The following is a 16,183-nucleotide window of genomic DNA, read 5'->3' as shown; positions in this document are numbered from 1 at the left end:
TATATGTATTATTACTTATAAGTACCCAATACAAAAGTGACATAAATATTAGAAATAATGAGTAAAAACAAAGAAACAAAAAAGAGCAGCAAGAAGACAGGCACTTTGGTATCATTTCTGGCCCAATCAATTCCACATAAAGCAGAACAGCTTCGTCTGTACAGAGGGAGAACTTCCTATCTAGATATCCTATGATCTGATGGGACATCATGGCACATCAGGGACAGAAGCAGCATTCAGATCCTAGTAGAAGAGAGGCTCTGGAAGGAGTGAGGTAGCCATGGAGTGTAGGTGTAGGCGAGGAGTACTACAACTTGCTGGAAGCTGTGTGTGTAGGCTGTTTTAGACATTCATCTCTAAAACAGGTTTAGAGTTGTGCAAACCCCAACAGAGGTGAGACTCGTTTAATTTAACAGGTGAATCTTAAGACATGACCCTTGGTTCCACACTTCTAACTATCGAGATTAGGTCATGCTTTGGTTAACGTGATGTAATGTGTATAACCACTGTTTTAGGAACCTATTTCTCCCATGCAATGCAACTAAATCCCCAGCTCACAGCTGCGGGTATGGCCAGGCAGCAGTGTGCTAAAAAGTTAGTTGGCTGGGCCAGTGAAAAACTTAAGAAACAAGCACTTTTACAACGAGCATCAATTTCCAGATGTCTTTAAGTGAAAAATAAAAGCTTAAATTACTGCGTATCTAAATACGTAATAAAAACGTCATTTCTTTTTTAGACCTCTTTTCATTCCTGTTGTTTACATTCCTCTTCAAGAATTACCGTAACAGGCACATAAATCAGCTTCGTGTAAGGCAATGAAGGAGGCAGAACAGGCTGACCGTCGGAAACGGGCTAAGCCTGCGAGCAGAGGGTCAGCGGCTTGCAGCAGGCTTTGCTTGGAGGCAGCGCACATCCCAGGGCAAGCAGTGCTGGAGGTAAGAGACGGGGGTGTGGGGGTCTTTCTACTGGCAGATCAGCTGGAACAGCTCAGGCACCAAGCAGCTTGCGCTGTGTGGACTGAGGTGAGGCGGTGGGATCGCCTTTTATGCATTAAACTGCTTCTTCGGAAGAAGCCGGGCGAAGCCAGATCCCCTTCCCGACACCTAGCGGCCGCCCGCAGGAAGCCAGTCGGGACTCCCACCCTTGGAGCTAATTCACCTGCCGGTGCTTAATTCCTCCCGGCTTCTCCTGGATGTCTTTCTCCTCTCTTTTGGGTTTCGTTGCCGCGCCGCCGACACCCCCGGCCCCCGCTGCTGCTTCCTTGCCAGTGCTGGGCACGGCCGGCGCTGGGCTCCCGGCTCAGCCCCTGCCCGCAGCCCCCGCCGTGCCCGGGACGGGATGGGACGGGACGGAGGAGGTGGAGGTGGAGGTGAGTGGGGGCAGCTGGGGGCCGCGGGGGTCCTCTCTAGTGGAGGCTCAGCCGCAGGCAGGGGGGCGCCGAGCAGAGCCGAGCCGGGCGCCCAGCTCGGAGCCCCCTTCTGCAGTGCTTTGATGCGTACCTCTAGCTGTGGCTGTCCAAAATGAGGCAGTGGCTGCCGATTTGGTTTAAAATGAGATCGATGCTCAGCTGTCACCGCACACTGTGTGTACACTCCACTCCATGCCTTATTGCTGGGAGCATTCAGCCAGGGCATGGGAGAGTTAACGCAGCTGTGTCCTCCGCCTGAGGACATCTGCCTTCCTTCCTCCTGACTGGCAACAGGTTTCTTGCCATTCTTCGGCTTCTTTTTGAAGCTATGTCATTGTGCAAGAACTTCCAGAAGCTGATTGAGACAGCAAGAAGCAGGAACCAGCTTACATGTAACAGGAAGGGCAAGAAAAGTCTCCAGGCTGTTCTGTAGGGAGGCCTTCTGGGTGAGCATTTGTGTCATCAGGCTGTGCAAAATGTGCTGAGGTCGGATCTCTTCCCCCCTTCCTTCGGCCTCTGTGCAGAGCATCCCCCCCATTAGACAGAAACACGTCTTCAATGAATCTTGGATGTTATTCACTGAGGTGTAAGAGCAGCAACAGAAGAGGAGGAGAGTGCCTCCGGATGAAAATAACCAGTGCTCACAGTTAATAGGTAGGTATTTGTACTACAGAAAGGGTTGGTGGTGCGGCATACTGGAGAATTCCTCAATGCAGTAACTGTTTCAGGTAGTCTCCTGGCTTTTCTGCCTTGTCTGCTTGCTATGTCTCCTTCGCACAGCAGGTTCTGCAGCATAAACTTATGTCACCTGCACTCGTGAGCGCAATTTCCACGTTTTTTGCTCCTCCACCGATGAGGTGGAGCTAACTCAAACCTATTCTAATCTAAGACCTATTGCAAAGAAATTCAGAGGTATCATTTCAACATCCCAATTCCAGGAAAGAGGGGAGGAGGTTTTTAACTTAACTGAAATGCTGGGCAGACCAGTTGTCTGCCTTGCAAGACGTTTGTGGTTCTTTTGTCACTGGCCATTTGCAGCTTGTTATCTATCGGTTGCTTTTTTTAAACATACTTGCAAAAGCAAACATCTTTGTTATCTGTTATCAACACCTGTCTCCACACTCTTCTAAAACTTCTTTAATAAATACTCTGCCCAGATTGGGTCCCAGGAGTGACAGAGTGGCTACTGTGCCATTTCCCTTCCAAGTGGCCATTTAGTCATGTTTGCTGACTTCAGCTACTTACTGCTGTTTTATGCTTGGCCACAATTTCATTGGCATGACAGTGCTGCTTGGCTTTATAAAAAGATTAGTTTTGTAGATAAGGCTATACCAAATTCTGCTTGTGATCCTAGGAGTTAGTCTGAATGCTGCTTCTCTATTCACTGCCCCTTCCCCAAGGTTTTCTGTCAATTCTCTGAAAGCTGGCCTCCTGTAAGTTTAAAATTGCAACCTCCAACTCAGCTGTCATTCCTGATAGTTACTTCCTATGATCTCTTTGACGTTTTCCAGGAGACAGTTTTAAATTTGGCTGCTTCTAATTATCCTGCAAGCGCGCACACACACACACACACACACACAAAAAAAAAAAAAAAAAAAAAAAAAGGCCCTTTTGTCCCTGAGCTAAATCCTCTGTGTGAGAAACACAGCCCAAAACAATAGCTATGTTTCTTGGTTTCTCAAGGGAAATGCTGCTTCACTGGAGTGGTTTCTAGTCTAGACTAGGCAGCTATCACATGTTAACTTTCAAAGAAAAAGAAGTCAAGATGGACTCAGGGTATGAGACAAGAATTCTTGAGCACAAGCACTTTGTGCAAGTGAGCAAGTGTCCCTGCTGGGAAGCAACCATAGCAGTTAGTTGAAAAAAACGGAATCTTCACTGTCCTCATTGAAGCCTTGAGAAGTTCATTTCTCTACAACCTGGAAGAGAGTAAGAAACCTTGCTGGTCCTCTTCTCGAGGCTATTTGAGGCTCTCTCTGCCTTCGTCATCCCCTATCAGACACAGTGACAGAGCAGCCTGGGCTGCCTGGGGTTGACAGATGGGCCAGTGCCCAGCAGTGGGTCCCTTCGCTGCAATAACCACCCAGCTGGCTGCTCAAGCACAGAAAAGCAGGCTGCCTCTGTTCAGGAGGGAGACACTCAAAACAGTTCCAGGAGCTGGAGTCTGGGGCTGCAGCACTCCCTCTTCTGTCTATCTGGTTTACTCCTGTCCCCCAGAGAAATGGACCAGAGCATGCTTTAGTCTGTATGTTCAATTTTTTCCCCTGTCCTTCTGGAGACCACATTGTTTTAAAGAACTGTAATAGCAGAAGAAGAATAGAGGAATCACGCTCTCTGAAGTGTGCATGCCTGCATCTCATCTTATAATCTGAGGGGATATCAAAATGAATCTAAATGATGAATAGGATCTAGATAATTACATCCAATATGTAGCTTCTGATTACCCAAACCAGTGGCTGGTTTTTATGGCCCTTCTGCTCTGTCAGATCACATAATAACTTCTTGACTTAGGTCCCCCACCTGTGAAAAGAACTGTCTCAGTACTCACTTGCCTTATAATATGCTCTCTGATTTTAAGTCGGAAAATGCTGTATTTGAGTTTAGTGTTCTAGCAGCTTAAGGGAGAGGCTCAGGGGCTTCAAAGGTGCACATTCATTAATCATCTAATTAATATTTTTTTTTTATGGTGTAATTGACTAGACAGGTCCCATATGTTCAGTTTGTTTACATTGCAAGTTTTTATGAGCACAAATGCATATATTGGGATGGCTTAGAGCCTGGACAAAAGCTTGGAGATTTATTTATTTATTTTTGTTTCAGTGGGTAGATTTGATCTAATTGGATAACAGCAACAATACGTATTTTCACAGTACCAGTTGTCCTTTATCTGGTCAATCTAAGAACAAAGTCTTACTGGTTGTGATTTATTTTTTAAGATCTCTATTATGGCCTAGGTAAGTATTGTACACAAACTCCTTTTCAGCAGGCTTACCATGAGATTAAAAGAAAGAGGGTGCTCATTGAAGGTCTTTTGAAGGTTCTGAGAAATTTTACCAATTAAAAAATACAGATAGTCCTTTACAGTTAGTGTGTATAACTAGTCTCTTAGGAAGATGTCCATAAGTGTCGCCATGAGTGAAGAAAATCATGTAAGAATATTAGATAAGGATATTTAACTTGTTCTGCACTTCTCTGAGAAGTAGAAATGACTCTCTTCTCTGTGGAATTGTGGCATGACTGGATATAGAAGTATAACAGAACAGAGAGGCTCTTTCATTTGTATGGCAGGAAGGGACCCAGGAATTGAAGAATGAGATTGGGAAAAGCAAATTTTTCTGTTCATGTGAACTTAGTAGCATATAGGCAGCCAAGTCCCCCAAAATCTGATCCAAAAGGCCCTTCCTTCAGCTAGTCAACCTGCACAGCACCACCATGTCCTTCTACTACTCCTGGTACGTGCAGCCATTGCACTGGTGCACCTCAGGTTAAGGAGCCTTGCACAGCAGTTACAAACCCTCTGGAGACTGATGTGAAAAGACAACAGCTTTATATCCTTGGGGGAGCCTTCATGGAGCACTTTTTTGGTACCTTTATTATATATACACAACACTCACCTGTCATCCAGTGGCCTACAGAAAATGGCCTAGATGTTTTTGTGAAAGTTAGCATGAGCAAACTATTTGCAACCTTCTTGTGTGTGTGTGTGCGTGCAGTTAAATAAAAATTTACCAGCTTTACCTCTGTCTAGTCTTTATCTGCTGACCACATCCCACAGACCTAAGTTATGAGTATTCTTGATCACAAGACTTCATCTGTATAGAATTACTTCAGACAGTCTGTTCTTGTGGTGGGTAACACAACTCCTCTCACTGACTGAGTCGTCATCTAGGGAAATCCTCCATAGGAGGATATCAGGGTCACTGCAATGAGTTACTGAAAAAAATCTTAAACTCTTTAAAGCTTGTTGTTAATTGTATCAAACCGTTCTTCTCTAGAGCCTGTCCAGTTAGCCAGCACTTCTGATGTTTTGTTCCCCAAAAGCTCTGGCTGAAAATTCAGAACTATTTAGGTCAGCTGATTATTTTCATGGGTACACGAGTGCCTATCAGTTGAGCCGGCTTGTGCTGGTTCCTATTTGACCTAGGTTATGTGGCAGAAACAGGAGGTGCTGCTGAGGAGAGTAAGCATGCTACTAAAAGCTGTGCAAAACCACTTCTGAGACTGAAATTTTCCTTTCGTATCACTTTTTAAATAGCAAGTGAACATTCTCAGCCATCAACAAGGAGAAAAATAGGGTACGTAACCCATTCTTTATTTATGTGGACTCAGTGCATTTTTGCTGGGGACAGGGAAGGGGAAATGGCAAGTGCTTTGCAACTCTCCATGGAGTAGCTGTTATTCTAACTTCTTCCTGAGTTGTGTACATGAAAAAGTTGACAGTCTTAGTTCCTCTTTTCAGCTACACTGCAGGCCTTGCTCACTGACCGCTTCTGTCAATGTCCTAAGATGTACACAGCTGTGCTGAGAAGGACAGGCAGCACTACAACATCCACTCTCAGGTACTGTCAATTCCCTTCCTTTTTTGCTGTGCTAGTGAAGGTTTCTAGGTGATTTAAAACCATGGTAACAAAAATTAGTTTTTTTTTTTAAAAGGTAGTGCAATGTTATAGGTCAGTTCCAGACTACTCTAAGCAGCTGAATCTGCCTTCACTGATCCAGATGCATACTTCCTAGGGAGTCCAAGACACAAACTACAATATTTGCATTCTGTGTGCATTTGCTTGCTGCTTTTAGATCTAGATTCACCTTGTATTGTAAAAGTTCTTTCCATTGCTTAGAAACTTACCTGCTAATGACTTTCCACCCCCAAAGCATTTGCTGTGTTTTTTCTTCCTCTTCCTCCTGCTACTTTTCTCGTTCCCTTTGCTGCTTACCCCTTCTGACATCACTGAAGAAGAAAGAAACAAAACGCCACATGCAGAGCTCTCGTTCTCTAAACTTCATTGCTCCATTTTTCAATAACAAATTAAGCATTTATACAATCCTTCATCTCCAGGAACATGCATGTAACTGAATGGGATGATGGTCATTTTGTAGGAAAAATACTCTTCCCAAAAGGTTGTAGGTACTAATGTACCTATATTATTGCTATTAAAGTACCTAATGGTGAAGGGTTGTACAAAGTACTAGATAGGGAGATTCTATTAAATTAAAAATTGTTGCTGTCTTCACAAGCACAGTAACAGGCATTATGCTGCTAGCATCTTGCTCTTGCTCATGAAGAGCCCAGATCTGTGGGGAAAAAGTAGTAGCTTTTGCAGAAAACATTGAGGGAGCAAACAGTTTACAAATGAAACCTTCCTTGTCACCAAACCTGAGCTGAGGTGAAGTATTAGGACTGTTAAGAGATTGATAGAGATTTTTAACTTACAATAACATAGAGAAGCAGATAAAATGTAAAAGCAGAGGTGGTTAAAAATATTTTACCTTTTTTTATAATTATTTTCTGATAGTAAAAATCATTTTAGTAAAAATCATTAAATTTTTTAATTTAAAAATAATAAACAATGTTTTCTCATAGCTCCACTCTAAACTTTTTGAGCTTTTTCTTGTGGTAAGTTGGTATACATTTATATTAAATGTTGACTTCCAAAGTACTTTCTATCTGTCATCAGTTTTGCTAATGTTATGACTTTGCCAAAACTCAAACAAAACAAAACAAACCAACCAACCAAACAAACAAACAAAAAAACACAAAAACAAACAAACAAAAACAAACAAACAAACAAAAACAACAGCTATAGCATTTGAGCAGATACCTGGAATGGAATCTAAACATCTGTAAAATAATGATCTGCTTGCTATATGTTTAGCTGTGTCTTCTTTTACTAACCTACAATATCTTGTAGGAACTTAAATATTATAGAGCTGGCTATTTAAAATGTCCCCTTAACAGTGTATGTTAAGTCAAAAAAGAGGATAAAAAGTATAATTTTTTTGTAGTATTATGGATAATTTCCTGTAGATGCAGTTAAAATCTCTTAAAAGAATTTTGATACTTATTGCCTGCAATTTGCTTTTATTTGGAGCAAATCCTAAATATTTGCTGAGACAAAATGAGAATTAAATTTGAATGCCAGAACTTTTGAATTTAACACTCTATCCTCACCATCTATCATCATCTCTTTCACATTCAAGAACAAGGTCTTGACTCAAACCACAAAACTGTCTTAAATACTGACAAGATAAAAACATGAAATACAAAGTTGTAGGGTGTGTATTTCCCACTTGAAATTTGAGCCCTTAAGGTGGAAATTTACAGACTCATCTTAGTCATCGTAATGGTTAGATGCTTGCGAGTTCAAATTTCAGTATAACTTGATGACTTTGAAACCATCAACAAAAAATGTTAGGTTCCGTGAGATTGTGTCAAAGTTAATGAGATTTAACTGTACTATTATAACCTTGTAATTCTTACTTGTGGCGTCTATAAAAATGGCTAGGTCTTTCCTTTGGTATTTGAAATGTGAATATCAGACTGGTTTCTACTGACATACTTCCTCATTTCCTAGAAGTCTGTGCACTTGGTATGACAGCAACAAGCATAAGATGTTTTTAGTTCAAGTTCTAAATTCTGCACAGCGTTCTGTACTTGTGCTTTAAAGAATCAGTGTGCTTAAATCATAATAATAATTAATGGGATTTACCTCTTTTCAATTACTGGGTCAAAGCCCAACTCTCTTTCCCCATCTTACATTGGATTGCCAGTCAGTAAATCAGTTCAAATAATGGTGTTTAAAAAGGAGAGGCAGATGGTTGCAACCTTAGCTAACATTGTTTTGTTTTGTTTTTTAACTACAGTACACAAACAACTACTTTAGTGATAATAATTTGCTTTATTTTGTAACATGCTCAACGAAAAAGACTTTCCTTTCTTTGAAGAGATTTATGTCTGAGACAGGCCGACAGATGGTATAACGCATGGAAAATCCAGTGTGTGAATAAATTAATAAATATATTCACCATCGGGTTGCATAAATTATGTTATGTACCTTTTTGCAATAACTTAGCAATTTACAGTTCAGCAAATGTATTTTTTCACATCTTGCAGCACTGTTTTCAGGCTGCCACATTTTTCTTTTCCTTCACTGTTAGCCTTGCACCTGCCTATTCTAAAACTATTTTACCACTCTTTCAAGAACAATTTCACATTGCAGGGTTAATCTCAGAGTTACAGAGCCCCATATGAAGTTCCCCTTTTAGGAACTTCATGGCTGTTAGGCACTACTGTGTTAGAGCAACCTACACTCCAGATAGCATCATTGTCCTCACAAGTAGAGAGCTGAGGGAGAGGGCAGCACTGGCCTGCCCTGTTCTGATGACTGGATGAGGCATTTATACTTTAGTAATCCAAACTGTTTAAACCTGTTTGGATCACCAATTAAGGAATTAAGCTAATATACCAGTGTTGTCACTTTCATGATGCAAATTAAATTGCTAGACTAAGACATTGTTACTTAACTATTGGGGTTTTGGTGCTGACCTTAAGATGTAGATCAGGAGAATTACTTTTCGTATCAGAGGTGCTCGTGTCTCTTTAGGATCCATTTTCTGAGACTATCAGATGATGCTTATTAGACTTCAAAGAAAGGATAAATCCAAATCACTAGTAATTTTTAACATGACATTAGTCTTCTATTCTACAACTATTAAAAACCTGCTATACCACTTATTGCAGATAGTAGCAGAATTAATGCTTACTATTTTCACTTCTTTCATACAGATTCATGATGTTACATCAACAGCTAGTACTTGTTTTTGGAATATCACTAGCTAAAAATACATTTGCATCTAGAAGGTGTTATTCAGAAGCCCTAGTTGCCATGTATCGTTCGTGCAACCTCACAGCTATTCCACCTGTGCCAAAGAACACCGTGAAGCTTTTGCTATGTTTGAACTATATCAGAGAAGTGAATTCATCTTCATTTCCACTACTGGAGCATTTGTTGTACTTGGAAATTGGAACACAATATGTCTCACCTGTTATCGTAGGAAAAGAAGCTTTCAGGAACCTGCCAAACCTCCGTGTTTTAGACTTAGGACGAAATGAGATTCTTCAGCTGGATCTTGATGTTTTTGTGGGCTTGACAAGTTTGACTGAACTCCGGCTGTTTCGCAACAACCTTGGAGCTTCCATCCTTGAGGAGCGCTACTTTCAAGATTTGATCTCATTAGAAAAATTGGATCTTTCAGGAAACCAAATAACAAAACTTCAGCCTCATTCCTTGTTTTATAATCTAACAGTCTTGAAAAGTGTGAACCTGAAATTCAATGACATATCCAAACTGTGTGAAAGCAATCTTACCAGCTTCCAAGGAAAACACTTTTCATTTTTTAGCCTCAGTGATACTTATTTGTATAAGATTATTGAAACCATCTGGGCCAAATGCCCAAATCCTTTCAGAAATATTACCTTTAACTTACTGGACGTTAGTCAGAATGGCTGGAGCACAAAGAAAGTCCAGCATTTCTGTACAGCCATTAAAGGGACTCCAATCAATACTTTAAGTTTTAGCTTTCATACAATGGGCTCAGGATTTGGATACAATAACTTAAAAAATCCAGATAGTGATACATTTACAGGGCTAGCAAAAAGTGATCTTCGTGTGCTTGATATTTCCAATGGTTACATTTTCTCTCTCAATTCATTAATCTTTAAAAGCCTTGGTAATCTGGAATCACTAAACCTTTTCAAAAACAAGGTGAATCAGATCCAAAAGCAAGCATTTTTTGGCTTGGGAAAACTAATAACTCTCAATCTCTCAAGTAATCTTTTAGGTGAGCTGTATGATTATACTTTTGAGGGGTTACATAGTGTAATGTACATTGATTTGCAGCAAAACCATATTGGCATGATTGGTCAAAAATCATTCAGTAAATTAGTAAATCTGAAAATAATCAATCTGAGAGACAATGCCATTAAAAAACTCCCTTCCTTTCCACGTCTGATGTATGCCTCTTTAGGTGAAAATAAGTTAATGTCTATATCTAACACAGCAATAGCTGCCACGTATCTTGTATTAGAGAGAAATTGGTTGGCAGATCTGGGTGACCTGTATGTTATTTTCCAAGTTCCAGGTGTGCAGTATATCTTCTTAAAACAGAATCGCTTCTCTTATTGTGAGAAAAGCGTTACTGTTACAGAAAACAATCAGTTAATTTTTATGGATCTAGGAGAAAACATGTTACAGCTTGTGTGGGAGAGAGGTTCATGTCTGGATGTGTTCAGGCCACTGTCCAAACTTCAGGTTCTACTTCTTAACAACAACTACCTTAATGCTCTTCCACAGGGAATTTTTAGTGGCCTAATATCTCTAGAAGGACTTGATCTGGCTTCCAACCTCTTGTCTCATCTCTCTCCTGGGATTTTTCCAAAAAGCCTAAGACACCTAAACTTGTCTGGAAACCATCTTTTTTCCCCTGAGCCTGAAGTCTTTATGTCTTTGAGTACTCTGGATATAACACATAACAGCTATGTCTGTGATTGTACTTTAAAGAGCCTACTAGTGTGGCTAAATGAAACCAATGTAACTCTAGCTGGCTCACAGTTTGACAGGTACTGTGTGTACCCACCTGTGTTGGCAGGGGAACCACTATCATTTCTGACACATGATTGCGATGAAGATGAACTCCAGCAGACACTCAGATTCTCGGTATTCATCTTCACGTCCACCACCCTTCTAATGTTTTTAATGGCAGTCATCATTTTTACTCGCTGTCGGGGGATTTGTTTTGTCTGGTATAAAACTATCACAAAACAATTGATAGACAGCCATCCACCAGCAGCAGGTACAAGTGAATACAAGTATGATGCATATTTGTGCTACAGCAAAAATGATTTTGAATGGGTCCAGAATTCTTTGCTAAAGCACCTGGATTCACAGTATTTTGATAAAAACAGATTTACCTTGTGCTTTGAGGAACGAGATTTCATGCCTGGGGAAGAACATATCAACAATATTCGTGATGCCATTTGGAACAGCAGAAAAACAATTTGCATTGTGACCAGACAGTTTCTCAAAGATGGGTGGTGTGTGGAAGCCTTTAATTTTGCCCAGAGCAGGTACTTTAGTGATCTGAAAGATGTCCTCATTATGGTAGTAGTTGGGTCACTTTCTCAGTATCAACTGATGAAGCACAAACCAATTCGAATCTATTTACAAAGGAGTCAATATCTGCGATGGCCTGAAGATTATCAAGATATAGAATGGTTTTTAAATAACCTTTCTTACCAAATTCTGAAGGAAAAAAAAGTGCAAAGGAATGTCGATGGTATAGAGCTGCAGACTGTAGCGACACTCTCACATTGACAGTGTATGGGTTGTGGCTTTCCAGATGTCCTCTTTCTAGCTGTGCCTGGGCAGGAAGAAACAGAAGCTTTGCTTCGTTCTTCCATGAAGAAGCAGGTAGAAACAAAACTGTTTCAGTTTTAATCCTACTAAATGTAGAAACAACTTGAAAGCAACCAGCAAATACAAGGAAGTGCAATTATTTTATGGACTATGGCACCCATTTTCAGACAAATTAATGAATCACAAATGCCTCACGTTTCTCACATTTTGGATGCTTAGTTTCAAACAACTTAATACTATTTACAGACTGCTACATACTTACAGGTCTCTGTTTCAGTGAGAGGAGGAAGCCCATTTTTTTTTCCCCCTAAAATAGAGTCCATTATACTGTACATGACCCACATATGTTTTCATGTATAGCCTAATGTGATCATTGGTTTATTGATTACTTGCTCCTGTGCTTTCTCAACTCAGTAAGTTTTCATGCCCTATTTCAAAGTAGCATTAGTGTTTTACACCTTTATGCTTTAAATTGGTGTTGCACGGATCTTATTTATTTGTTCTCTATTAAATTATCCACAGCTTCTCAACTGCAATGTACAACTTATGAATTTCATTCATCCCCTTCCCCTCCACAACTTCTGTTTGGTGGTAAAACTACAGTCATTGAGCTACTTCATTTGCTGCTGTTTCAGTCTGGCACTTTCTCAGTTGAGCTGCCTCCAGCCCTACAGAGAGAAATGAGCATCACCCACAGACCTGAAGCAAGCCTGGAAAACCTAACAAACCATCTCGAAAACCTCAGCAGCCACAGGGGCTGTACACCAGTGATATGGCCAATAGTACAGTATCCACTAGGCAGTTTTCACATTCTGTGGGTGGAAAATGAAGGTAACTTTTGTGTGTCATTTGGGTTTTTCTCTGTACATCCTGTGTCCTGATCAACTCTAAGGTTTTTTTTTTTTTTCTGGTTCTATTGAAATATTTTTTCTGGAATCATAATTGTCTATTTACCCTCTCAATATTTTATCACTGTTTTGCTCAGGTGTATATCTTCAGGAGGTTGCTCAGGGTCATTTTAATAAAAGTCTGAGCTGTCACTAATGTGGTGTAACCTCAGCAAGCAGCTGAAGTTCCCCACAGCCACTCGCTAACTCTCCCCAGGTGGGTTGGGGATGAGAATTGGAAAGGTACAAGTGTGAGACTCATGGGTTGAAACAAAGCCCCCTGAAAAAAAAAAAGCCACATACACAAGCAAAATAAAACAAAACAAGAATTCATTTGCTACTTCCTATCAGTAGGCAGGTGTTCAGCCACTCCCAGGAAGTGGGCTCATCATGCCTGACAGTTTCTGGGGAAAACAAATGCCATCACTCCAAATGTCCCGTTCTTACTCCTTTACCCCAGCTTTTGTTGCTGAACATAATATGGTGAGCTTCACCTCTGTGCCTGGCAAGATCATGGCACAGATCCTCCTGGAAGCAGTGTCAAGGCACATGCAAGACAAAGAGGTGATCCGAGACAGCCAGCATGGCTTCACCAAGGGCAAATCGTGCCTGACCAATCTGGTGGCTTTCTACAACGGAGTGACTGCATCAGTTGTCAAGGGAAGACCGACTGATGTCATCTACCAGGACTTCTCTAAAGCCTTTGGCACAGTCCCACCTGACATCCTGGTCTCCAAATTGGAGAGAGAAGGATTTGATGAGTGGACCATTCAGTGGACAAGGAGTTGGCTTGAGGGTCACACCCAGAAGTGTTGGTCAATGGCTCTGTGTCCAGGTGGAGGTTGGTGACAAGTGATGTCCCTCAGGGGTCTGTCTGGGGACTGGTACTGTTCAAGAGACGGTGCAGCAAATTTGTAGATGACACCAAGCTGAGTGGTGCAATTGATACCAAAGAAGGAAGGGATGTGATCCAAAGAGACCTGGACAAGCTTGAGGTTTGGGCCCATGTGAACCAAGTTAAACAAGTCCAAGTGCAAAGGTGCTGCACCTGGGTTGGGGCAATCCCAGGCATGAGCAAAGACTGGGAGAAGAAGTCACTGAGAGCAGCCCTGCAGAGAAGGACTTGGGGGTTCTGGTGGATGAAAAGCTCAACATGAGCCAGCAGTGTGTGCTTGCAGCCCAGGGATTCATGCCAGCTGTATCCTGGGCTGCATCAACAGAGGAGTGGCCAGAAGGTTGAGGGAGGTGATTGTGCCCCTCTGCTCTGCCCTTGCGAGGCCCCACCTGGAGTGCTGCATCCAGGTCTGGGGCCTGCAATGCAAGAAGGATGCGGGGCTGTTAGAGGAGGATCCAGAGGAGGGCCACAAAGATGGTCAGAGGGCTAGAGCACCTCTCCTATGAAGAAAGGCTGAGAGAGCTGGGGGTGTTCAGCCTACAGAAGAGAAGGCTCTGGGGTGACTTCATTGTAACCTTTCAGTACTTAAAGGGGGCTTATAAAAAAGATGGAGAGTGATTCTTAGCTCAAACAGATAATGAGAGGACAAGGGAGAATAATTCCAAACTAAAAGAGGAGAGATTTAGATTAGATATTAGGAAGAAATTCTATACTCAGAGGGTGGTGAGGCCCTGGCACAGGTTGCCCAGAGGAGCTGTGGATGCCCCATCCCTGGAGGTGCTCGAGGCCAGGCTGGATGGGGCTTTGGTCAACCTGGTCTAGTGGGAGGTGTCCCTGCACATGGCAGGATGGGTTGGAACTGGATAATCTTTGAGGTCCCTTCCTGCCCGAGCCATTCTGTGATTCTGTGATCATATTGAATGGGATATGTCTTTGGCCAGTTTGGGCCAGCTGTCCTGGCTGCATGCCCTCCTGTCTCCTTGTGCACCCGCAGCCTCCTCACTGGCAGGGCAGCAGGAGAAGTAGAAAAGTTCTCGGCTCTGTGCAAGCACTGCTCTGCAACAACTAAAAACATCAGTGTGTTATCACCGCTATTTTCATTGAAAATCAAAAGCACAGCATCATACAATCCTCTTCAAAGAAAATTAACTCTATCCAAGCCAAAACAATGACAATTGTGCACTGTTATAAAACCTGCACCCAGTTTTTTTGATTGTGACACAGTCTTTGAAGGTATTGTTCGTCTGATTTTATACATGTGTTCAATAAAGGCTTACCAAAACAAGTTCAGTATGGGTTGGGTGAATTTTTCACTGTAGCGAAGAAGCAGGAATGGACAGGTTTATAAACTGGCTGTCTTGACCTTAGCTGCAAACAAATAGTACCACCTTAACTATCTTCACAGAAGCAATAAAGTACAATATGCTTCATGAGAACGCAGCTCTTCAACTAACGAAGTGCCTGTGACTGATATAATTTACTCTCAATGTAATAATATGCATGATTTCTATTGATACAACTGCTACAGCAAAATATTACTTTTTTCTCAATAGGTGTAGTCATTCAGGAACAGAAAAGGGCTAAACTTTGGGAAAATTTCCTGTCTGCATGGGGCAGGAGGATTAAGAAAAGGGACGGGACTGTGCTCTTGAAGCCCTGGGTGTCGCTGTTGGCTTGGGTAACAGCTAAGGCTGTCCTAAACTCCTCCTGCCTCCGGTCCTCTGCAGCTGCTGACATTATTAGGGACGAAATGCTGCTGCACAGTCAGAAAAAGAACTGGCAGCCCCGGCTTCCCAGAGACCCCGTGGGCTGTAACTAAAGCCACCACTCCGTGCATTTCTTACAGGTCTCTGAAAGCATCCAACTTTTTCTATTTTCCCCAGCCAGTGCAAATATTTGAAGACATTCTCTTCAGTCAGAGGTTATATATATATATTCAATAAAAGCTTACCAAGCTACTGACAGCCAAAGCAGGAATCAATCTGTACAATGAAGATCACATGCAGGTCTAGGTGATGGATCTGTATGCAGTGTAAGAGATGGGAATTTTAAAAGCATGTTTAAGAAATTATATTTGAATGACTGTCACAAAACTTTTTTAGGTCAAGTGTTAACTGAGAGCCCTCTCCAGTAAGGACCTTATTGTGTACTTACCAGACACTCCTATCACTTCAGGTACTTAAAATTTATTTCAGCTAACCTATGTATGCAGGAACTAAAGCCAAGATGGTTTTAACAAAGTCTTTGCTTTTTTTTTGTTTGAAATGCTTCTCCCTACTGCTTATGGCACTGGTGGAAGGTGGCTAGATCAAACTCACATTTACTTCAGTCTTCTGACTTTTTACATAAAGGTAATGAAACCTTCGGATGAAATTTCATTGTCTGTCCCATACCTCCATATGATAGATATATATACCATTTTGGAAGCATAAAGAAAGTAAAACTGTTAGGAGCAGCTGGGAAAACATCCTTATACCACAAAGGCATCTTAGAAACATGAGTAGCACAGCCTCCATCTGCTCCTTGCAAATTCTAGTGCAACGGATTGGCAAAAGGAAGTAAAGAGATTTTTGGAGAACAT

The 16,183-nt window shown here is 41.6% G+C and overlaps 1 protein-coding gene across 4 annotated transcripts; it reads left to right on the top strand.

Annotated features, from left to right (window-relative positions):
- The first annotated feature begins 825 nt into the window (after positions 1-825).
- Positions 826-15,720, top strand: TLR5 (toll like receptor 5). Of its 4 annotated transcripts, XR_014317237.1 has the most exons (4): positions 1,915-2,062; positions 5,868-5,967; positions 9,192-12,651; positions 15,705-15,720. XR_014317237.1 is itself a non-coding variant. In XM_082757304.1 (3 exons), exons 2-3 carry the CDS (start codon positions 5,915-5,917, stop codon positions 11,776-11,778), a joined length of 2,640 nt encoding a protein of 879 aa, XP_082613430.1. In that variant the 5' UTR covers positions 826-935; positions 5,868-5,914; the 3' UTR covers positions 11,779-14,867. The 4 variants fall into 4 exon arrangements, 3 of the variants coding, with proteins under 3 accessions (XP_082613430.1, XP_082613429.1, XP_082613431.1); XM_082757304.1 differs by lacking the exons at positions 1,915-2,062; positions 15,705-15,720 and adding an exon at positions 826-935 and having other exon boundaries at positions 9,192-14,867; XM_082757303.1 differs by lacking the exon at positions 15,705-15,720 and having other exon boundaries at positions 9,192-14,867.
- Positions 15,721-16,183: the final 463 nt, after the last annotated feature.

Source organism: Aythya marila, assembly GCF_965140915.1.
Source record: "Aythya marila genome assembly, chromosome: 3".
Taxonomy (NCBI): Eukaryota; Metazoa; Chordata; class Aves; order Anseriformes; family Anatidae; genus Aythya; species Aythya marila.
The sequence above is the reverse complement of the archived record's forward strand: the minus strand, read 5'-3'. Positions and strand labels throughout refer to the sequence as shown.

Excerpts from the sequence above, each read along its gene's own strand:
- TLR5 (XM_082757304.1), top strand. The coding sequence starts at position 5,915 with ATGTACACAGCTGTGCTGAGAAGGACAGGCAGCACTACAACATCCACT. Across the intron at positions 5,968-9,191 it reads ACTACAACATCCACTCTCAG|ATTCATGATGTTACATCAAC; the intron begins GTACTGTCAATT and ends TCTTTCATACAG.